The sequence below is a fragment of the Prinia subflava genome, chromosome 5, assembly GCF_021018805.1.
Source record: "Prinia subflava isolate CZ2003 ecotype Zambia chromosome 5, Cam_Psub_1.2, whole genome shotgun sequence".
Taxonomy (NCBI): domain Eukaryota; kingdom Metazoa; phylum Chordata; class Aves; order Passeriformes; family Cisticolidae; genus Prinia; species Prinia subflava.
The window spans coordinates 18,844,164-18,868,250 of NC_086251.1; the positions used below are offsets into that span (position 1 = coordinate 18,844,164).

At 48.9% G+C, this 24,087-nt stretch overlaps 1 protein-coding gene across 2 annotated transcripts in view; it reads left to right on the plus strand.

Moving 5' to 3' along the window:
• HRAS (HRas proto-oncogene, GTPase) overlaps positions 1-24,087 on the plus strand; it is a 39,962-nt gene extending 15,875 nt beyond the window's left edge. The window contains exons 2-7 of one of the 2 annotated variants that reach the window (XM_063398273.1): positions 4,870-4,937; positions 13,743-13,896; positions 18,401-18,579; positions 20,766-20,925; positions 21,614-21,738; positions 23,793-24,087. In XM_063398273.1, the coding sequence (XP_063254343.1) occupies positions 13,786-13,896; positions 18,401-18,579; positions 20,766-20,925; positions 21,614-21,733 (570 nt within the window). In that variant the 5' untranslated portion in view covers positions 4,870-4,937; positions 13,743-13,785 and the 3' untranslated portion in view covers positions 21,734-21,738; positions 23,793-24,087. The remainder of the gene's footprint in view (positions 1-4,869; positions 4,938-13,742; positions 13,897-18,400; positions 18,580-20,765; positions 20,926-21,613; positions 21,739-23,792) is intronic. The other variant, XM_063398274.1, reaches the window with a different exon arrangement.

The following is a 24,087-nucleotide window of genomic DNA, read 5'->3' on the forward strand; positions in this document are numbered from 1 at the left end:
TATTTATAGTAGCAGACGAAAAAAAGCCTGAAGATGTGAAAAGGGACGATGCAGCCACCAGTATGAGCAAACTTAGGTCTTTTGGTGCACATCCCATCTCCACGTCCTCCCAGCCCTGCCTGGAGCTGCTTTCTGTGGTATTTGCTGTAGCCCAGGAGGTAGTTGTATGAGCTTTTAGGTGCCCTGAAGTCCAGTTTTCAACCCCCTTTCCAGAGATCATGGCTTAAGTAGCAGAGCTTCCACTCTTGTGTCTTTGCTGGTGCTTGTGAGGGCAGGGATGACCAATTGAATAAAAGGTCAGAACTCATTTGCTGGGGGCTGATGGCAAAGGGTGATAGCATGAAATACTCCCAGCAGTCAGTGATTTGCAGAATGATGTAGGTCATGTAACAGATCTTCACACACACAGCGTATAGAAAATACAGTAATTTCACTTGTAATAATAAAGTTGTATTAATTATGCGCTGGGGAATTGAAGGCAGATGCTGGGATTTTTCCCAGTGGGCTGAAGGGAGGTTCAGATTTTGGTTTATTTATTTATTAATTAATTATATGTTAAACCAAAGCCAAAGAACTATGAGTCAGCCTGATCTTCACTGCTGCAGTTCCTGTGCCGTGGTCCCCAGGCATTGTCTAACAGATGCCTGTACCCACACAAGGCTGGATGAACCCAGACTGCAGACTTAGGTCACCCTGTTACAGAACTCCTGAGGGAGGTTCTGTGGATGCTTAGGAGCCAGTGGTGTGGGAAAGCCTTTTAGCAGAGGGTCCTGGGAAAACACTCAGCAGCTGATCGCAGGAGCAAGTCCTCTGTGCCAGCACCATATGCAATTCCTCGTGGCAGCCAGATCTCCAGGGAGGAGAAACAACTCTGCCACCTCCTTCCTTCTTTCTACTTTGTGATGGCTGAGTTTTATAGCTGCTCTGTAGGCACTCTGTGTGCCTCCCTGGCTGAACAAAGGTGTATTTTTTATATTCTATATTTGCACTTTCAAAGGTAATGGCAATCTGCCTCACTGCTGTCTCAAGATGCAGAGAGGGATAAGTGCTCCAAATGGGCTAAGGTTGAAAATTAAAACAGACCAAGTGAGATCCTCAGCCAGTGTTGTCTTGCCTTTAGTGGTGTCAGTGCAAGGACTCTACTTTTTGCCCTTTCTTTAGGGTGAACCTTCAAGCTGAGATCTCGGCTGTGGGGCTCACCTGTCTGGTTCTTACTCCTTGTCTTGGGCTGTTGTCTCCCTTCCTTTGGGAAGCTATAAAAACCTGTGCCTTGTCCATACTACATATAGGTAATGGCTTAGGCTGTCAGGTGAAGTCATCTTTGAAGTTCTAAGTTTGCATTCTGTGGTTATTTTTTTCAGGTCAAATACAGAACTGTTTGCATGAGCCTTATAAAGTCCAAGAATAAATGCAGTGAATGCTGCTGTGTTTCTAAATGCCTCTGCAATGTGTGCTTCCCCAGTGCTGCAGAGCTGTGTTTGAGCAGGAGGACCAGAAAATCTGAGAGGCTGGGGGAGATGGCTGGACACCAGGAAAGAAAATGAGAAGCCATGTATATGAATATAAAAAGAAGTGATGTTTATAGTTTTGGCTGCATTATCTCATTGCTGCAAGGTGTTAGGAAAGTCAGTGGCTTCAGCAGATAAAGATTTGAGTATTGTATTGACAGCAGGGACAACCAGAATTAGACAAATTTCAAAGAGAAAACTGGTGTAGGGGCCTCTTTTGCTTTTCAAATAATCTGGCAGGATGAGACCCTGCTCTGGGACCAGAAATGGTTTCCACTGAAAAGAGCAGAAGAAAGTTCTGGGCTGTGGACAAGCCCCAACAATATAATTGATGCCCAGCCATAGTTTACACTGCCCTAATGATGTTACATCACAGTTCAAAGTTACATTTCATTACAGTTCAAAGTTCAGAAGTACCTTTTCTCTTTTTTTTTCTTGTTTTGTTTGTTTGGTTTGTTTTGGGGGGGTGGGTTGTTTGTTAATTTGTTTTTGTTTTGGTTTGGATTTTTTCAAATGTGCAGGAGCTTCTCCTGATACTGGATGGGATTTGCCTGGGGGCTTTGCCATGCAGAGGCTGATCTGTGATGGAGGTTGCATTGTCATGCCTGACAAAAGGATGCTTCAGCTTAGAAGGGCACCTGCAGGATTATGTTGCCCTGTTTTACTTTTCCCAAGCTGTGACTCCTTCAGCTCATGTTGCACATGTCTCAGGCTGTACTTTGCGTGGTCTCTTTCTGTGCTCTCAGGATAAATCAGGTGCTAAGGACAGGGTTTTGTAGGAGTCAGCTGTGTCTGGTCACCAGGTGCTTGCCAGGGAAGTACCAACTGCATACAGGTGTTGGTCTCTGGCTGACATCTCCTACTGAAGACCTTCTTGGTCTAAAGACTAAGGTTTTCTTCTTTCTGTTTGCCGTTAGGGGATTGTGTCTAGGCTCCCTTGCATCTCTTTTCACTTCATGCACTTTCTGACACTCCTCCACAGCAGGATCTCATCCCTGAAGCTCAGGGCATGGTTTGCTTCCTATCTGTACCTCTTTCAATCAAGCAAATCTGGTTCATGTGACTGGAGTGAGTGTTTGCCCACTCTGTTGTGCCTGGTGCACGTGAGGACCAGAGCTCAGTGTTGCTCTTTTCTCCATCAATTGTTGATTTGAACACCTAAGTTGGGCAGGGTCTTTGGGGCTTTATGGCCATGTCAAGTGCCAAATCCAGACCTGGACCTACTCATTGCCTCTACCAGGGTTGTCTGAGGGACCGGAATTAAGTTGAGGGTTTCTACAAAGATGGAGGTACACCTAACCTTTAGGCATTATCAGAGGGACTTCAACTACTCTTCTGCTCTCAGGGACTTTGCTTATTTGTGAATCAGCTTGTTGAGCTCCAGTGTTGAGGAACCACATCTGACACAGGCTTGGTGTCTTGCATTTCTGTGGTTTCTTTTCAGCCTTACTTGGCCTGCAGATGCTGGCTGTTAGCCCACCCAAATCCTGCTTGTCGTTGTTGCTGTGGACTCCCAAGGAAGCTGTGGAAGGAAGCCCCCCCTGGCTTTTGCTGATTGTGCAGGTCATCCAGCAGATGCTGGAAGCTGTGACAGAGGAGAAGGCTTTGTGCTCCTGTCCCCTGCACACTCAACCACAGCCACTGATGAGCACGTGTTTTACGACAACAGCTCGAATGTGGGGGAACAGAAATCCCCAGCTTTACCATAAGTTTCCCGTGTGACCGTCAGGAAGTCACTTAATTGTTGTGGGTTCTTCATTGCAGGGTGGAGTTCCTTGTTCCTTGATCTGCTGTGCCAGTGGTGTGTTGCTGAGGGGTGGGATATATGAAGCTGTGTGGAAGCCACTCAGAGTTGAAGGAGCATGTCTCCTGTGTCCATTCTGTGATGCTTTCAAGACAGGCAGGATGAGTCCTTGGACAGTGTCCCTTTGTTGCTCCAGAGCCAAGAAGGAAATGCCTTCCTTTTCAGTGTGGAGAGCTGAAATCCTCATGTCTTCAGTCTTTTGTAGCAGGTCTGTGGTGTGACAGTGATGCACTTAACTCACCCACAGCAACATTGCTTGGATTTTTTTAAATCCAGACTTCTGCAGAGGGAGGGGATAGGAGCATCACATTAACAACTCTGATTGGCTGAGATTTACTATGAGCAAATGAAACTCCCTTTACTATGAGGTTTGGGTAATTCAGGACCCTAACTTAATAAGTTCTGCTGATCCAAACTTAAATCTTGCACCATCACCTTGGGATGTTTCTGTTTCTGTCAGGTTGTGTGATGGTTTCCCAGCGTTGCACACACAATGCCTTGGTTGGCTCCCCATGGCTGCAGAGTTGGTGATGAATTCATTCACCATGGCTGTTGAAGGGCTGGGTTTGGAGGTTTTCTGTGGAGCTCTCTGCCAGCAGTGCTCACTATCCCCATCCCTCTAGGCTGCAGCTGCCAGGTCCATAAATCAGCAGCGTGCCCCTGAATATCTGCTGCATAATAACTGATGCATATTCACGTTTGCTACAACATTGTCACCCTGCTAATAATGTATCTTGGTGTGAGGGAGAGCAGGAACAGGGTCCCAGTAGCTGCTGCCTCTTTGCTTCATTTTATCTGCTCTTTCTGCTGCCACCTTGTCTCTGGCTCTCGAAGATACCCCCTCTCTTGTGTTTCTGATGTTATTTTCCCCAGCTGCTTCTCCCCGATGCTAAAGTGCTAAAGTGAGCCCTGCAGGTTTGCTTTTTGCTGTGGTGCCTCCTTCCCCTCCATCCCTGCTCTGCTAATAAATCAGGGTGTGTTCCTGCAAAGGCTCTGCAAGGACTGAGTGATCGCGGGAGGATGATTGTTATGTTTGAGCATGTAAATTAAAAGGCTTACTAATAGAAAGACATTCTGGAAATATCTGGTCTTGGCTGTTCCTTTGAGCTCTGTTTTTGAGTGAGCTTTTATTGGTGTCCCACTGGGAATGGAAGGGCGAGAAGGAAACTCAGTTTTTGTCCCTCATCCCAAAGTGAACTGTCCCTTACCCACAGCTCACCTGTGGAGGAGATGCTGTTGCACCTGTGCTGCTTTAATCTCTGTCTTGAAAAACAAGGATGAGGAGAAGTGATGTACCACCCTTCCCTGGAAAAGATAAAATTTTGTAAGATATGATTAGCAGCCTGTGAAATATGACATGTGAGAGAGGATGGATGGGGCTTGTCTCTGCTTTTCTTTCAGTACAAGATCCTAAAGCCTTCCCAGGGAAGCTGGGGAAGCCAACTTGAGTACTAACCAAAGTGTATCCCAAGATTTGCCCAAGTCCAACACAATGAGGACTGTCTGTTCCTGCAGAGAGGGATCCTTCTCATTCCTGCTCTGTATTCCTTCTTCTAGGGGGACTTGAGCCATTCCCAGACAAGAGGACCCTATTTCCCTGTGGAAGCTCGTTAGCCATCCCAAGGGTGAGTGCCACATGGGCAGGAGCAGACCTGGCTCTGCTGTCCCAGGATACTCATTTGTCTGCTTTTATGCTGCTGGCCAACAGCTTTCACCTTTTATCACCCAAACCCAATGCCACTGGCTGTCTGGAGCTTTCTGCTGCAGGAGCTGCAGTGCAATAGGACATGTCCTGTGTGAACCATTCCATTCCTGGAGACTAGAGTTCACCAATACTGTTATAAATCCTATGTTGCTCCAAAACCTGACCTTTTAAAAAAAAATCTCTCAACCATTAAGTGCTAAAAAACCAACAAAAAACCAAAACAAACATCTAAAAGCATTATCAAAACAATTCTTGAAACTTCCCGGATGAAATGACCCTGTTTTGTTATCTATGTATTTGCTGATGAAATACTGGTGTAAGGATTTAAAGCAAGCAGGAAGTTGAACAACCATACCTATTTCCATTGCAAATTCTTCTCAGTGAAAAGGGCTTGTATGCATTCCCTGAAACCAGTTTCCTAATTTTTCTTTGTCAACAGTTATTTGGGAAGCATCAGGAAGGCTAGAGAAGGGCAGGAGAACAGAAAGCTCATAGGGAGGGTGTGTTTCTTGACTCTGGGGCCCTTCTCTTGCTGTGCATCAGTGGTGCTCGGGTTGGGATTGGTCCCTTTTCTTAAGTGATGTAGGCAGCCACCCTGTACCAGTGACTTCCCTCTTTGCTGTAGCTGGGCTTCAAGTGAGAAAAACAGCAGAGCCTGCCCCTCTGCTCCCAGCCCTACCTGCAAACAGCAGAGCCTGCCCCTCTGCTCCCAGCCCTACCTGCAAACAGCAGAGCCTGCCCCTCTGCTCCCAGCCCTACCTGCATCTCTGGGTGCTTATCTGTGGATCAGAGCATCTGCCCCTCTGCTGGCTGCCTGTGCCCATGACCCAGTTGTGATTTCATCAGGATAATTGGAGAGCAGGGCCTCTCTCACAGCACTCTGTGCTTTCCCACTTGATGTACCCTGCCTCCCCAATTGTCTCTGCCTTGGGAAGCTGGGCTGGGGATGAGCTGCCAGCTCTGACAGCCCAACACAAAGACTCAGCAGGAGACCAACAGCTTTCCCATCCAAAACTTCTGCTGGGAGCCTTTTGTCTCAGGTGAAACCCCAGATGGGAAATCACACTGCCTGAATTTAGTTCCCAGCTTTACCACCATTGATGGCTTTGGGCCAGTGCTGTGGCTTGTTTGCATCCCCTTGCCTGTCTCTGCAGTGAGTAGGATGGTGTTTCTGTTCATGCATGGCCACTGCCTTCTGCTCTAGCACTGAGTGCTCCATCGCCTGCAGCTCAGTAGTGAGATCTGAATTTGTCCCTTCTTGTGCTGTTGCAGCAGAGCCAGATGGCTGCAACCTGCCCTAGCATGATGACAGGACCGCTGGGCACGGGAGAGGCTGGACCTTTCCCCAGCAGCTTGCCTGCAGCTGCTCCTTTCATCAGCAAGAGGACCAGGCAGAACATACCCAGGTACCTTAGGAAACCAGCCTGGAGACAGCATCTCTTGTAATTCCACACCATTACTGGGCAGTGTTTTCCCCAAAGCCTGATATTCTCTAATAGCTGTAATTACAGAGATCCACTTACATTGGCGCTGCATACTCATCTGCTCCAAGTTTCTACTTCATTGCACCTTATATCTTGTGGGAAAATCAATACAATTTGGTACTGAGACTGGCAAGCCAAGCGATTGTTCAGAGCCTGGGTTCATGGTTGTCCATCACACGTTTTAACACTTAACATTTGCTGTCATCTACAATGTGGGTCTTGTTTTAAAGTTTCCTGGGTACCTGTCCATCTTTTTATATAATCAAGATACACCACACTGCCCGTCTTGCATCCCATTAATGCTTACAGATGGGATTTTAATGTAAAGGAGAGTTAAAAGTTGCCTCTTCTCTTGAGCCATGTTGTACAAAGTACCATCTGTTTGTCTGAAAAAGGCTGGGAGGCCTGAGAGAAGTCTTTTCCAGGGCAAGGTGGAGGGTTGCCAGCCCAGGCAGGGAAGTGTCTGCCTCTGAACCACCTGCTCAGCCCTGGGAGGCTGGAGAGGAGATGAAAGTGGAGGACTCCTGGCAGTTTGCAGCCTTCTGCATCTTGACAGTGAGAGCTTTTCTGCCTTCACACTGCTTTTCCACACGCGTTGGTATGTTCAACGCTAGGTTCTAATCCTGCCTGCAAGATAGGAGTTCAGGTTTTATTTAAGTGTCTCACATTTTCCTGACCTGCACTATGGCCTCTTCATGCTGTTGTTATCCATCCTTACCAACTTTCAGACACAACTCCAGTCTCCTCTTTCCTTATGCAGCTTACTCTTGCTCATGTAGAGTCTCAAAAGAGCACCGAACTGTCCGATCATAAATCACAAGTGTAATTTAAAAGCTGTTTTCAGTTTTTTCTCATCACTGGCACTACCAGATGCAGAGAACTGTGACTTGGGTGCTAGCACAGGTGGTCTCTCCCTTCTGCGTGTGATTTTTTTTTTTAAGGGTCTGTGTTCAGCAGGGGTGTGGGATGTATAATTTGCTTGCCTGTTTCTTTCACCCTTTCTATGGGCTGGCAGCAATTAACCCAGAGAGCAGTGTGCTTTCCTTCTGTGGAAGTTAGCCTGGAAGATTAGTTCTTCTGCAGAGACTGTGGTGGGATGAGTGACTTGGTATCAGGGAAACAAATAGAGTGGTGGTGGTGGGAGCTGAAGGTCCCACCATGATTCTCAAGTGTATCCCATCACCTTCCAGAGTTTCCCAACTGCGTGCTGCTCCTTGTGCCATGTTCTTGGTCATGATGCTGGAGACACGGGCATGAGCAGTCCTGACTTAAGAGTTTCTGAGATAATGGGCCTGCTCATCTTTCTTTGGAAAATAGTAATTTTGGTGGCCTGTGGAGAGTGGGGTGCACAGGCAATTTCTTCATCCAGAGGGAAGCTCTTGGGTAGCTGGTTTGTCCTCTGGGTTTATTTGTTACTGACTTATTTAGGTTGTTTGGTATTTTGGGTAGTTATAGCTACCTACTGGTTGTTTTTCTTGGAATAAACTGCTAACAAAGAACTTTATTAAGAATATTTATTTTTTGAGAGGGAAAGCCAGAACAGTGTAGTCGCACTCTCTTACTGCCAGCAGCAGGTGATGGCACAGCTTTGTCTTTTACTTAAATATCTGACAGCTGAAGCAGGAACCAGACAGCAGAGACCAGGAGCAGCTTTGGAGAGAACGATACTGTCTTGTTTTCCTTTGTCCTTCTATATTTTCCCAAGCCCTTTGTGGTTGGGTAGTCTTTGGCAGAGGGATTGTGTTGCCAGAGGGGCTTTGACTGGAAACTGTGAGGGCTGGACCTGCTGCAGTGACCAGTCCGTGCCTGTTCAAGACTTTTGCAAAGCTGAGGCTTGCACATTGCTGCTGGAACATGTTTGTGGCTGCTGTGGAGAGGCAATTCCTCTCTCCCAGACCTGCCTGTCCCTTGGACCTGCCCGCAGCTTTTGCTGTTCTTCCTCACAGGTTTCTCTGTCAATGTGCATCTGTATTTTGAGCCTCCTACATTATGTCATTCCTTACCCCTTTTCTTCCTTTCCTCTGCAGCAATATTTTTGTGCTCAGTCCCTTGGGACAGACTGTCTTTTCCTTCAGATCTTGAAGAGCTAGCAGAGGATGGAAGAAGCCATTCTGCTTCTTTTTGGCTTTTTCCCCCCAGTAGAAGACACTTATTATCTCTAAGTCATCTCTCCAAAGCAGGGCCAGTACTTGGAACTTTTATTCTCTCTCTGGCATCCCTTCCTCTGTTTTAATCTGTGAGGTGCACTGTCTGAGTTTGCAGGTATACAGCCAGCAAGCCAACAACAGGCACCAATCACTTAGATTTGTAGCTCACTTGTTGATTTAAAAAGCAACAAGTAAATTAAAATTAAGCATTGGATGGGCTTAATAACAGAGCATCAGCTTGCCAGCTGCAGTTCCTAATCTCTTTGAGGCTGGACTGGCCACAGAGAACATTTTGGTCTTGGAGTAAAAACAAAAGGTGGCATTTCACCCCACTGGAGAGGCTCCTTCAGTCCCTGCACAGGCTGTGCTTTGTGATGTTGATGGTCTTGTGCATGAGCAAATGGAGGAGACTGGACAGTCACTGGGGTAAGTCAACAAGGTTTGCTTTAGCGATGCTCAGAAATCTCTGAGTAGGATTCCTGATGTGTGGGTGTGGATGACTGCTTGTAAAAAACTGGGATGAGTGTTGTTCTAGAGGACTGCAGATCATTTCTGCCTGCAGGGCATCTCTGCTGAAGGGAATTAAAATCAAACACAGTGGTATTTGTGGTCATATGGCTCCTCTGGACAGGGCTTTGGAGGAAAGGGTGCCTGATCTGAGATGAGCCCAAAGAGATTTGCAGAGTTGAAACTGACTTCTGATGCTTTTAAATGCAGAAGCTCCCAGTGGGCAGGTGCAGTGATGGTGAATGCTCAATAATGAACAGTTGCAAAACTTCTGGCATGGCTGGCCTTACTACAGCAGCGCTGTGCAAAAATCTGTCTCTTGACTTGTTTAGTTAGCTTGGTGTCTGTGCTGGGAGAGAAGCAAAGTCATGGGAGGAAACAGGACACAGACAAAGCTCCTTCAGTTGTTCTGTTAGAAGGGTGTCGGAGGCTCCCTTGTGGTGAATGTGTTGGAAACCCACTGTGTATCCCTTCCACTTGACACCTGAGCTCATGTTGGAACTGTGGTGGTGAGATGGGACATACTGATGGGGCCAAGCCCCTTGAGTTCCTCACCTCTGCTGAGTGAGTTTCTGGAGGCTTCGCAGTCACCCAGGTCTCAGGTCTCCCAAACCACCTCTCTAGGCAAGAGAATAGGGGCCATGAGAAGATCATGTTGTTTTTTGCAGGACACAGCTGGATCTGTGGGTAACACCTGCAGCTTGGTGCTCAGACCTACTTTAGGTCTTAGCCCTGTGACAGCTTCTGCCGAGCATCTTGGTGCTTGTTTCTGCAGACAGGGCCTCCATGCTGCCATGCAGCATGTGCAGCCAGGGGACGTGGTGTGCCCTCTGCCCTCGCTCACGCCTCCATCCCCTCCCTGCCACACAAAGGTAGGATGTTGGTGTCCACGGGGCTGGGTGCTTGCTCTCCCTGCTTCCTGCACAAGGCTGGCAGATGGCTCCTGTTTGCTGGAGCTGTGTGGCTCTGGCTACTGGGCTGGGAGCAGCTGCTGCTGCCAGGCGGAAGCACTCGGCGAGGCTTTCCTAGACAGCTTTGAACAGGAGCCAGGAGCCCTCTCGCTACAGGAGAAAATCCACGAGGTCAGGAAATCCAGCAGCAGCAGCTCCGGCTCCACGCTGGGGCTGTTGGCTCGGCACGCGGATCCCAGCCCTCCTCTTTCCAGACGGTGCTCCTGGAACTGCTCTCCTCTTGCTGTCTCTCTCACCTGTTGCTTGACAGCCCTGCGTGTGGCTTTTGGGGGCTGTAGTATTGGGGTGCTGCAGAGGTGATAAATTTGGATAGGGAAACACTAGATGGTGACCTGGATCAGACTTTCAGATCTTGAAGAGCTTGCAGAAGATGGAAGAAGCATTGTTCCTGCTCTGTGTGGGACTGGGAGGCTGTGCTTTTGTGTTTCCCTGTGTTATTTTGTGGTCAGCTGTGTGTGGGCTCTGTGTTGGCTGCTGAGCAGTAGAAACTGGAAATCCTCGCATCAGGAGAAGCTTTCACAACCACCAACAGGCTGTAAACCTCCATCCGGTGTGTCACCAGCATGAAAACTGGGGTGCCTGTTACTATCTCTCTCACAGGAACCCCACTCTCTCTTCCCTGCATTTGCTTTATAGGAAGCCAGAAACATTGCTTTTGGGATGTTTGTTCCTTGAACCAGCCCCTGTGGTGATGGTGATGTTCCTGTGGTGCTGAGGAACAGCCACCCTGTGCTGAAACTGTGGGTGCATTGAAGAGCAGCCTTGCCCTTCTCATGTTCGGGAGAAAAAAGTGTGATGGGGGAGTTACGAGATGGTGTTGGTAAGCTTAAGGACAGCACCAGTCGCCCAACTCCGTGGCAAAGTTTGGCCCTATGGAAATCCCTGCTTTCCCTGCAGCCTTTGGCCAGGCTGCTTCTTCCGTGGGATTTGCCCCTGCTCTGGGGTGCAGCTGGGTCTGCACGCTGCCCGTGAGGAGCTTGCACTGGGGAAAGGAAGTGAGCTCCCCTGAGCTTGGGTTTCAGCCCACTTGAATTCAGGTAGCTCTCATGCCCAGAGCTGTCCATCATTCCTCTCGCTCTGCATTAGGACACGTCTTGCAGCAGTGGTATGGAGATGGTAGGCTGGACCTGCCCTCCTTTGCAAGCTGCAGAATCTCCTCTGCCACTGCAGGGGCGAGGGTGGCAGAGCAGTGGAGAGTTAGCTGAGGTGACAGCACCTTCGAGGGATGGTGTCAGTGAGCAAACCCCAACACGGCAGAGCTCCTGTATGTAAACTGTCCGTGTGCCGGCCACAAGCGGGGACTAGCAATAGCTCCTTCGCCCCTCTCATTTTCCCTGCCACTTGGGTACGTGGGGAGCAAGAAGATGAGGATTTGTGTTTCTGTGGAGGAGCCAGATCTTAGAACTCTGTGCTAAGGTGGTGATCTGTGGGTCTTGCTGGTGTGTGCCTGCCTCTCTGCTGTGCAACTTAGCTCAGCTAGGGTCTGGAGCAGGGGAACACACTCAGGCAGATGTGGGTGACCATCTTGTCCCCCACCTCCTGCTGCAGTGTGGACCAAAAGCTGCTATGGCTGTGTGGGCTGGAGGTCTTCCAAAAGAGTAGACAGTGCCTTCCACTAGGGTGGTCTTGAAGAAGAACCCCCTCCCAAGGAACTTATGTCTTCTCCTACCCATGTTGTGTCAAAGCTTTTATAACTGCCTTAGCAAGTCCTACAGGCCTGGGCAGTTGTGCTGTTTTCCTTGAGCATCTTTGTGGCAACTGCTTTATCATCAGCATCAGATGCAAAGTCCATGTGTTTTGCTGGGGATATCCCTGCTCTGTAATGAAAAGTGGGAGCTGGTTGCAGACCCCCAGGACCCCTCTGTGTTTAGCTGTGAAGCTGTTTGCTGCAGGAGCACTCTCCCCTGGACAGCCATGCTGGTGGTGATGATCAGTCAACATTTGCTCCTCAGTCCCCTTCTCATCCTGTCTCTTCCCAGAGAGATTAGAAGGCTGGGGCGGGGATCTCTCGTGTCCCTGAGCAGCAGTGCATGTGAGAACATCACATATGTGAGGGCATGTATTAATGGAGCAGGGTAATGTGCGCACACTCAATTAGTGAGATCACTTACATTCTCTCCTGTAGCCTTGCTTTCAATCTGCAGCTCTTTCCTGGCTGCCAGAACAGATGCACATTGGACTTCCAGGGGAAGCAGTGTCCCTTTCAGGTAGGTACCTAGGGTATGACGTTGTTTGCACTTCATTTACCATCACCACTTTACCATCATGTTTAACTGCTTCTCCAGCACAGCAAACCAGAGGTCCTGCTGGGCATCATATTTGTTACCTTGCTGCTCTTTTGCTCCTCTGCCCTTCTTTCGGGTTCTGGGTGCTGAGAAGGGCACAAGCTTTATTTGCCTTTCTGCTATCAAGACAGCAGCTCAAGAGGGAGATGGAACTGTCTGGGTGGTTTAGGGTTGCAGTCAGGTGGGGATTGAAGGCAGACAGTTCTGGACTCCTTGCCATTAGCTCTTTGCTATGTTAGCAAATGCATCAGCTGTGGTCTGGGTCTAGAGCAGCTTTCGCTGGCAGAGTTTGTAGCAGCTTCCAGAGTTTAGGAGCAGGGCTGGCAAGCCTGGGGAGGAGGGTGGAGTGATTGAACTATCTGGGGTGGGAGGGTGGAGGAGCAAGTTCTAATCCCTGTGAACACTGAAGGGTGTCTGACAAGGGGAACTGTGAGCTTGTCTTCCTGCTACCTGCTGCATTTTGGGTGGCTTCCCCAGAGCTTGCAGATGGTGGCTGAGAACGAGTATCTGACCCTGGAGTGACTTTGACTGGGCAGGGCCTGCAGTCCAATGAGGGTGGATTTCTATTTAAACCTTTGGGGTTTTGTAATCTTCCTGAGTTAGTTCCTCTTTCTCAGCAGACTTGGAGCAAAATTTCAAGGGAGGAACTGGGGGCATGTGAATCTTCTGCTGCTGAAGGGCCATGGGAGGTACACAGTACTGCAGAAGTGTGGTTTGCTCATCCTGACCCTAATCATCATTGTCAGTCAGCACCTTTTGTGACAGCATCTTTCCCCCCTGCTGGGTGTGCCAAATTCAGCTCAGGGAGCAGGGATGCTCCTTCTGCAGTCCTCCCTCTCACAACAGCAGCACTGTTAGCTGGAGGACAGGCACAGGGTGTGGATGTGCCATGGTCTCAACCCTACCTTGTGGTTTGAGGTTTAACGCCGCCTTGAGGGTGAAGACATGGAGGTAACAGCATATTTGGGCAGGGCTGGACCTTTTTCGCTGCTCTTGTGGGAATTGACATCCCAACCTTGTTGGCCAAGAGTTTCAAATTTATCTAAAGACTTAGATTGTCAGCTTGAGAGCACTTCTGCAAAACCAGACTTCTTAAACTTGTTACTTTAGGGGTTGATGCACACAGCCTGTACCTCTTGTTTTCTCATCAGTAATGCTCTCCTACCTCTTGAAGTTGCTCAAGGAACCTGTGAAGTTTGCATGCAGATGGTCAGGCTGAAGGACTGCAACAGACCACAGGATAAACAGAATTTTTGTATTTGGTTTGATGGATTATTTTGCCCATTTTAAAGCAACCTCTCCTAGCATAGTGACCATGTTTGTCCTTGCAGGTGGTGGTGCTCTTGGAAGTCCTGAGGCGGGGTCAGCTGGAAGATGACCGAGTACAAGCTGGTGGTGGTGGGAGCAGGCGGTGTTGGGAAGAGCGCTTTGACGATACAGCTCATTCAGAACCATTTTGTTGATGAGTATGACCCCACGATAGAGGTAAGTGGCTCTGGCCATGGGGTCGGTCTGTCTGCACGTTGTTGTCTTGCTTTTCTCCACCTTGTCTCCAACCCAGAGCATGCTCAGTTTGGTCTCAAGTCTGAACTTGAGCAGGGATGTTTCTCTGCTTTGCAGAGCTATTCTGAGTCACTGTGTGTGTGTTCAGAGGTCGCAGTGACCGACTTAACATCTCCTGCAGAAGGATAGTGGTGTTTGCTAAAGAGAGGTGACATAGGAGGTGGCAGAGCAGGGCAGGGGCTGAGAGGCAACACAGAAGTCTTCCTTTCTGATGAGATGACAGCATAGGGAGGGATTATAGGTTTAGAATTGAAGAGCCATTTTGTGCCTCTGCTTCCATTTCTCCTCCCGTGAAATCAGTATTGTAAATGTACTGACTTTTTCTGCAGGATATTTGGAGCTTCACTGATGAAATGGGTTTTATCAGAGCTTGATTGCAGTTTGAGCAAGACATCCTGAGCAGCTGAACTGCTGTGGCTCCCAGAGTGTTGCTTCTGCTTCCTCACAAGGAGTTAAAGGGTGATGTGTGTGTCTTGGTCAGTGTAGATGGCAGCACTCACGTGTTTAGCTCAGCATCCTGCCTGAAGAAGCAGGCAGGGACCCTGTGGTCCTCACAGGCTGTATGGGGGCAGAGGGGGATCCAATCTTCAATATCCATTGTGCTGTTACTATTTTCTTTAATATTTCAAAAATACATTCCATTCTTCATCTGCTTTCACCATAGTTAGCGACGTGCTAATTAGTCTCTGCATGACTTACACCTTTGTTGGATGAGATGTAGGCAGCAGCCACTGCTCTGCACGAGGAGTAAAGTCCACCCTGGGAAGGCAAATTGCAGCTCTGTCACGCCTCTTGGACAATAACCTCCCTGTCTGCAGTCCTAAAGGATTCTCTACCAGATGCGTATAAATGCAGCTGTGGTTGCTGCAGTTATTATTATCATCATGGCTAAAAGCCCCAGCTGGGATGAGAAATCTATTCTGGTAGGTGTTGTCTGTGTAGTCCCCACCCTGAAGAGCTTACAACCTGCATAAACAAGCGAGACAAGGCTTGGTAGAAAGGCAGAAATAGTCTTACAGTCCTACAGACGGGAAGGAGAGAAAGCACTTAAAAAGCACGTGCTATTACGTCATTTGGCCAAGGTCATCTAGAAAGTCCATGGCAGAGACTGGAATTTAATTTAGGGCTCCTGACTCTCCTTGCTTATGGATGCAATTGCCTTTGTCCTCCACTCCTCTCCCCTCATGTGGCTGTCCCCAGTAGTATTGTATACTTTTTTCAGAAACCCATTCCAGGTTGTTTTTGGCAAAGGAGCTGCTCATGGAGAGCGACCTCCCTGGGGAGACATCTGCATGGATGTATCCTCTCTTGGACCTTAGGTGGGAGGAAGGCAACTCTTACCCAGTGATGTGTTGGGTTTTGGCATCCTGTGTTTTTTGTCTCCAGCTGCCTGCTCCCTGTACGTACCCTGCAGGGAATTTTCTCCATGTAAACAGGCAGCAGGGAATGTAAACCTTGCATGGCATTTCCCAGCACACCCTCCTCAAGTTTGCAGTGCTCTGGGACATGCCTGCTCTCTTCTCCACTGTTCACTCCAGCCCCATTCTGTTGTTCTCCTCTTCCAAAAGCTGCCACAAGCTGCCCTTCAGCCCTCTCTCCCCTGGTACTTTTCCACCTGCGGGTACCACCAGCCGTGATGCCTTTGCAGCTCCCTTGGTTGTACCCTGCTTCCCCTGCTACCCCGGCCAACTACTGATTCATTTCAGGGTGATTCCTTTTAATTATGCTTCGTTTTATGGGGATTTAAAAGACAGAGAGCTACCTGCCAGCCATCCAAATATGACCAACAAACCACCTTCCTGTGACTAAGCTGCTTTGGATCCTGCCCAGGAGCTGACTATGACTGTTCAGCCAGCTAACAAGCAGCACAGCAATGCTGAAACGAGCAGGATAAAAGCGGGGGGGAAGAGGATACGTGCATGGAGCTCAGGCCTTGCCCGTTGCCCACATGGATTGAGCACAGGCTGTGCTGCAAAGGGGGTGCAAGCAGATTGCGGTGCACTGAGGTGCTCCCCAGAGCATGGAGGTTTGTCCCCTGCATGGGGCAAAGACCCGGACAGGGAATCTGCTCCCCTCCTACCCTCCTGATTCACCAGTGCAAACGTTTGGCTGTGTAACTCAACGCTGTCCACTCCACTACAGCACACTCTCACAGGCCAACTCTTGGACTGCCAAGGAGCCTTAGCACCTTTGTTTTGGGAACAGGAGGGCCAAGGCAGCAAGGAAAGTTATGTCACTGGCATTGTCCCATGGTGAATAAGCAGGGATGGAATAAAGAGTTTCACTGTGTTCATCTTCCAGTTCTTAGCAGCTAGCCAGTAATGGGCTTCCCAAACCTCTGGTCATATCCTGACTGTAGTGCTTAGCAAATGGGCCTCTTGGCCTGGTCCCCCAGCACAGCTGGGATGCTCCCAGCGTCCACCTGGGATCTTGAGTATGAAACCCAAACAGATGTTGTTTCTGTGCCTGGCACTTCACAGCTGGGTCTGGCTGTGTTCCCCTCTGCTCAGGGTGGGGTGGGACATGCAGGACTGCAGAGGAGCACTGAGGCTGCGGGGTGCTGGTGTGGGCTGGTGGCAGCTAGCCCTGCAGTGGCAGCCATGTCCCCTGGTTATGTGGCAGGGACAGCTGAGCTGACATCCTGAGCTTCCTGGGGAGGGGGAGGTCGAATGAAGCTGTACACAAAGCATTGATGGGGAGCGCTTGTCCCCTTCCTTTGCAAAGCATCCTCTGCAAGATTGTTTATGTGTGCCTTGTAAGCCAGCTGGCTGGCCTTACGGGTAGCCTGTTGGTGACCTGAGCTGAGGTGTGGGATCTCTTCTCTGTCAGCATGCTGGGTGCTGGTGAAACGTCCTGGAACTGGGGACTTGGTGATTAACTGTGAACATGTGTGCCAAGAGAATGGTCGTCTGTCCCAAGCCAAGGTGCAGAGGTGGGAGAATGCTTTGTGGGGCAGAGGACACACTCAGGACTGCAGGAAGGAGGCTCCAGATACATTATTGATTAGAAATGGGAGCACAGTGCTGCAGGGCAGCCTGCCAGTTGCCTTCAGAGCAGTTGGCTGGAAGCCAGCCTTTCACTCCATGCTTATTCTCAATGGGTCAGCAGTCCACTTTTTGGGAAGGCATAGCTGAGAAGGTCATGGCAGGGCAGATCTCATCTCTGATTTCACAGCCCTCTCTGCAAGGTGAGGAAAGACTTTAATTAGCCCCAGCAAATGACGTTGTTGTAATGAACCAAAGGATGGAGGCTGTGTTGGCCCCATTCCCTTTCTGTGCTGCTGCCGGTGCTGTTGGTGACCTTTGCTGTGTCGGCTGTTTGTCTGCAGACCTGCAAAGCTCATCTGATAACATTGTTGTGGTCGTTGGAAGAGCAGCCGACATTTGAATTAATTTTAAACTGCAGCCGAAGCCTCTGCGAGCGGCTGCAAAGCACTGTGTGCTTGTACTGCTGACTTGTACCTTTTCCATACCTTTCATTTTGACTTCCTTCTCTTGCTGAGAGTTGAGGATGCTGCAGTGTCCACAGGGGATGGCTGTTGGACAGGGATGAGGGATGTCCATGCAGGGGCTGCCCCACAGCATCCCTGCTGATGAGACTGAGCACAGGGAGAAGCATACTGGAGAGGAGCAGAGCTATGAGGAGCCTGCTGTGAAAAAGCTTTTGAGGGATGCTCTGGGTGATTTCCAGACCTTCTCCCATCTCTGATGAGTTGTGATTGCCTTTGCTGAAGGGAAAACCCCCAACTTCAAAGGACCTGCCTGGATAGTTCTTACCTCTCCTGGCGCCCTCTGGGCACAGACTGGTTGTGGGAAACACCCTGTTCACAGTGTGATTTTATTTTTTTTTCTCATGTTTAAAGAAGAGGTTTACCATCAAACCCAGTCTGAAACCTTACTGATGGCAATATTGCCTGATTTGAGATGCATTGGAGGCACTGGATTCCCAGGTTATCTTAAACACCTTCCAGCCCTGCAGATCACAGATAGTGACCAGAAGCCCTGGCTGGCCAGAGCTCCTTTCTTAAGTGTCCTTCCTCTTCCAGCAGAAGGAATTAGAGCTGAGACTAAACAATGCTTAGGAAATACTTGTTGAGGGCTATGCAGTGTGGTAGAGATGAAGCTGCATCTGGTCTGCCAGAGACAGGGCTGGGAATGGGGAGAGGAAGCTGAGGGAGCTGTCTTTTCTGTGGTTCTGACAGAGAAGGAGAAACCTGCTAAGCTGCTCCCTTTTTCCTTTGTTTTTTCTTTTATTTTTCCTTTCCCTCCCATTTTCAAAACAGATTGAGTCTCTTTAATGGAAGCTGAACATAGGCAGAGCACGACCTGGCATCTTCCCAGGGATGCACTCGCTGCATCCCTTTGCTTAGCCAGATCCAAGCCCTCCCTTAATGCATCCTCCTTCCTTTCCCTCTCCTGGCCTGCAGGATTCCTACAGAAAGCAAGTAGTCATCGATGGAGAGACCTGTTTGTTAGACATCTTGGACACTGCAGGGCAGGAGGAGTACAGTGCCATGAGAGACCAGTACATGAGAACGGGGGAAGGATTCCTGTGTGTCTTTGCCATCAACAACACCAAGTCCTTTGAAGATATTCACCAGTACAGGTCAGTATCCTGGGAAGGGCCCTTTCCCTCTCGCCCTGTGCAAAGGGGAGGCCTTGCTGCTGCACTCTCCTGCCCACCCTTTTAGATCAGGCCCCACAGTGAAAGCACAGACTGCCAGCAAAGACAATTAGCTCAAGTGGCCATTCCCCAGGGAAGAGACAGAGCAGACGGCTAATGTCAGTGACTCCAGTAAAACCCTTCCAAAGGGATTGCCTGTGGCCTTTGGGGACCTGGTAATGTAATGTTTAAGTGTTTATGGTGACTAAAGAGAGAGCTGATCCTGTATGACCCCCCCCTCTTCCCTCCCTAATTAATGGAATTGCTTTGTTAGCGCAATCGATCTCAGCGATCTCAGTGACTTCTCCTGGCCCCAGAGCTGGGAAAGGAGGCGGGGAAGGACAGGGAGAGCTGCTTGCCCTGCTGTCCACTGTCACGACCAGGCTGTGGTCTGCCAGCTGCACACACGTGTGGACAGTCCTGCCCCGCTGGAGCTTGAGTTCAGCCAGGAGAAAGATGGAGCAGAAGGGGAGTCAGGGCTCCAGTGAGGTGATTTGCCCAAGAATGGGGAAGCAGTGACAAAGCAGGGGCCCCGTCCCACTTCTCCTCTCTGTTGATGTCACCCCTGCAGAGCTGAAGAGTCAAGGGGATGATGTAAACACAGTGGGAATCTTCCCTGTTTACCCCAGTGCTACCTTAGGGAGGGATCGCTCTGCTTCTGCCTTCTTCTGCGGCTTGGCTGTGATGGGAGGCACTTGCAGAGGATACAGGAGATGGCTCTGCCTGTCCCTGCTCTGTCCACTGCCCACAGGGGACTGTGTATCCCAGCCCCTCATTATAAATCAGGGTCCCAGTAATCCTGTTGTTCCGAGGACAGGCACATTCCTTCCTTGCTCTATAGTCGGAGGTGCTGCTCGGAGCTGCTGAGATGTTTCAGTCTCCTCCAAAAGGCTGTTCAGTGTAACAGGTGCACTAATTTGGCTTCTTACAGCTGAACTGAAGGACAAAGGATGGGATTTTCCTAAAGCACCTGAGGGATTGAGCAGCATTCATTCTTGCACTGGGGCTGGTGCCTCAAGCCATCATGATGTAAATCACTGGCTTTCATCTCCTTTAGCCTGTGCTCTTTGTGTTTGCACTTTTAAAAGAATATTCCCCAGAGAAATGCTGGCTCTCCCTAGTTAGTAACCATTTGGAGGTATCTCTTTTCAGCTAAGTGTAGCCTGTGCACTAAATTTAGTGCTTGCATTTGCTGATCAGGATGTTACACAGAACATCTAAATGGCTTTATGGCATATCATGCATATAGTCAGACTTCATTTCTATGTTCTACTACATTAGAAAAAGATGATTGAATCTTTTGTGCGTGATAAATGTCCAGCTGCCTTTGGATGGAGATTTGTGTTCAATTAAAATGCAGAAACTGGCATTTTAGATCTTTTATTTGTTAAATTAAAACCATGTTAAATGTTCTGGACCCATAAGCAAAAAAAAAGCTGTTTTGCATCTGAAGTTAAATGATTTATTAAGCAAAGGAAGTTACTATCTATCAGAAGGGAATTGAATGGATTGTTTGTGGTCATAATGGCCTTCAAGATTTTTAGAAGTGGTAGATCTCATTCTCGCCCACCTAGTGTTAGATCCAATGTTGGAATGAAGAAGTGAGCATTACAGCTTTTTTAGTTCCCAGTTGGTTTCTCAACTCTGAGTGACCTGAACTAAACTGAAAGGGAGCAAATACTGCCTGTACATCTGCAGAAAAGGTTACAGCTGCCAAAAGCTGCTTTATCAGCTCAGCAAACCCTGGTGGCAGGTGATTTATTTCCTCCCCCTATTTGGGGGGGATTACTTGATCTAAAATGTTGGAAATAGCACAGGTAACTGCTTGAGAATTCATTTTTAGTTAACTTAAACTATCTTAAGCTCATGTCTTAATATAGATTGTCATAATTGAAGTTGCTTTGTAAATAGGTGCATTTAAAGAGCAGAAATATGTTTAGTTTTCATTTCCAGAAGTGCCCTGTTTTGCTGTTTACTCACTTGTGTGTTGTAGTCATTCACATTTTCCTGAAAGCTCAACACAAGGCACTCCACAGGAATGAGGGGTAGCTGTCAAATCTTAACAAAGAAACTGGTGGGGAGTGTTCTGGAGCTGCCCCTTCACTTCTTCACATCTCCTCCTCTTACAGGGAGCAGATCAAGAGGGTGAAAGACTCAGATGATGTTCCCATGGTGCTGGTGGGGAATAAATGTGACCTCCCTGCGCGAACAGTGGAGACCCGGCAAGCGCAGGACCTGGCCCGGAGCTACGGGATCCCCTACATAGAAACGTCTGCCAAAACCAGACAGGTAGGAGGAGACTTTGAAACAAAATGCTCTTTTTCTTTTCTTTCTTCCATTGCTGCTCTGGAGGGGCAGGAACGGGCAGGCACCACCTTGCAGACACATGGGTGTTAGGGATGGGCTTAGTTCCTTCCTCAAGGCTAAACGCTCCCCCAGGATGTTCCCTCCCCAGTCTCGAGAAGTGCATCATCATACTGTGGCAGCAGTGAAGAGATGCCTTCTCAGGGCTTTCTCCAAGCTTCTGGAATAACCTCCATAGTCACTGCAGGTCAGCTAAGCTCAGGTTGCTTGGCTAACTTCATCCATGGCCTATTTTGGCAGACCTACAGGCAGAATATACCAGTGCTGAAAGGACCATAGGGAGCTCCTGAAGCAGAGGTGGAAATGGAACTGACACCTTCAGTGGTCTAGTGGTGGCTTTTCTCTTGGGTGGCAGACCTCATTCAGACTGCTGAGAGCTGATGAATCTCAGGGACTTCAGAGCTCCTTATCCTCATGGTTGCTCATTCAATCTTGTTCTCCATTTAAGGTCCACACTCGGGTCCTTGCCTTCCAGCCTGGTTCTGTACCTTTAACTCTGCAATCTGCATTGCTGGACAGTGCTAGGGACACGTTGCTGGGGAGCAGAGCCCTGTCCTCTCTGCACTGTCCCTCCTCAGAGTGGGCAGTTTTTTCAAGCCATGCTTTTCCCCAGGGCGTTGAGGATGCCTTCTACACCCTGGTGCGGGAGATCCGGCAGCATAAGCTGCGCAAGCTGAATCCCCCGGACGAGAGTGGCCCCGGCTGCATGAACTGTAAATGTGTGGTATCGTGACTATGGTAAGTGGTGGAAGCAGGACATGGGCTGCAGGGGGGAACACTGGAAGCAGGGCAGGAGGTGACTGCAGATGCACTGGCCTGTGAACAAATGCAGCAGGATCAATTTCAGCAGCAGGTATTTTTCAGTGGAATACCTTTTGGATTGAAATAGCATTTTTTCTGTCAAAACATAGGTAAGTCAAAATTCCCACTTTCCTGAGGAAGTGTGTGGCAGGAAAGGGTTGTTTATTTTTCTTATTTTGTGCAACAAAATTCTATACAACTGATTTTTTAAAAAAAGCCTGTTTTTTCATGCTTTCCCCAGAAAAGCTTCTTCCCATGCTGCTGCTGGGAAAGAGGAGTTAAACTGGTGTTGAAGGTGTACAGATCACTGCAAGCTCACCAGACTGGCTCTAGAAGGGTCCAGATGAAGAACTGGCTGGGTGTATTGCCTCCTAATTCCCTCATATAAATTGCCTTATCCTAAAGCTTTAGAGCAGACCTGTCTTGTTGTCAAAAGTCCTGTGTTCCTCAGAAGAGTTTTCCCCATTAGACAAATCCCCTGGGATATTTGGAACTGATGCAATGTTGAGAATTAGCCATAAGGGGGCTGTTTGCTTTTATAAATTGTGCGTGCTGGAGCCAGAAACAGTGTTTTTCAGATTGTTTATGTTCACTTGCCTGTTTTTCTTTTTCTTTCCTCAATTTCTTTTTTTTTTTTAATTGAGTTTATTTAAAACACTGCTGGATAGCAGTCAGGGAGAGTTCCTATTATAGTCCCTGCATGTGCTGGCTGGCATTAAGTGAAAGGCCTGGGAATATCTATTTAACCAACTCCTTCCATGGCAGAAATTTAGAGAGGGGTAACAGGATGAGTCCACCAAGGAGATCTGTATCTAAGGACATCTGGGACTGGGACAAAAGCGTGCATGAACATTACCCTTAATGTCTTTTGGGGAGTCTCTCAAGCACCTGGATTGGCCCTTCACCCCTTTAAATAACTGCTGGAGTCCTAAAGAGAAGTGCACTGTATCCAGATGGTGTTAAGAGGGTCTTGTGAAGGTGGAGACGGACAGCAGGTTTCCTCTGACGCTTTTTGAGCTAGAGACCCTGAGCACAGCAGAGCTCTTCCTCCTGTCCCCCACTCCCAAGGTAAAAAAACCCAGCAAAAGAGTGCTGGCAATGTTTGCTTCCTATGAGCAAACACCCACCCCAGAACCCCACCCCTCTGCTCCCAGCTGAGGCGTGTGAGGTCGGCTGAGGGCCAAGCTAAATGCTGTACCCAGCACACTTATCACTGCTAAGGGAGATTTTCCAGATGTTTGTGTCCTCCAGATGTTCAGGAGCGTTTCCTCCGGATGGGGATATGAGCTCAAGTCTTGTTTCCTGCTCTGGCTCACAGCTGACAGCATGGGCTTGGCAGGCACTGCTGCTCCCTTACACCAATTGCCAGGAGCCCAATCTTTGTCACAGCCCAGTGGCAGCACCAGCCTGGGCAAGAAGGGCTGAGAAAGGGTCACTTGGAAACACTCCTCCCTGTTAAGAGAACATGCCCTGAGAGTTGCCTATGTCTTTTTCTGCTCAGGCAGAAACTGGAAACCAGACATCCCAACTTAATCTAGCTGCAGTGCCCAAGAGCAGAGAGGAAGGAACATCAAGGCACAAAAGGAGAAGTGAGGCGAAGAGATGCTGGGATTTGGGGAGAAGAAGGGTTGGTGTGTGGCCAACAAAATTCGGCTGCATTTGCCCTGGACTCATTTTGTGGTTCCCATCATCCTTGGAGGAGGTGGAAAGATCTTGCCAAACAGTGCCCCTTCCCACAAGGAGGTTCAGAAAGAGGCAGAAGGTCTGGTGAGGTGCCCAAAGCTCAGCCATCACTCCAAGACTTGTTCCCTTCAGCAGATGTGCAAATGCTTTGCTGAGCCAGGCTCACACCTCTAAAACCTGTGTAGCCTTTTGCTTTCCCTCTGTAGGCACTAACAGGGTCACCCCAAACCGTGAGGGGTGAGTACTGGGAACAGCCCTGCTAGTTCTGACGGGGAATGGGTGCTCATGGGTGTCCTCTTCCGTTTCAGCTGTCTGGACTGTGTCTTGACGAGGTTCCCACTGTGCAGTGCGCAAGGAAAGAGGTGAAGCAAAGGAAGAAGCGAACGGATTCAGAGGAGGAATATGGGGGGGTTGAGAAGAGGAGGAAGAGGACAGGAGGAGCATGACTCCAAGGACTATCTCGCACTTCACCCAAGCCTGCGGCAAACAACTTTTTTTTTTTTAAATCCCCATCCCCTCATCCTTTGGTTTCCTCCCACCCCGGCAACTGTACAAAGCCACAGATTGAATCACAGTAAATTATTATTTGATCGTTTCAACAAA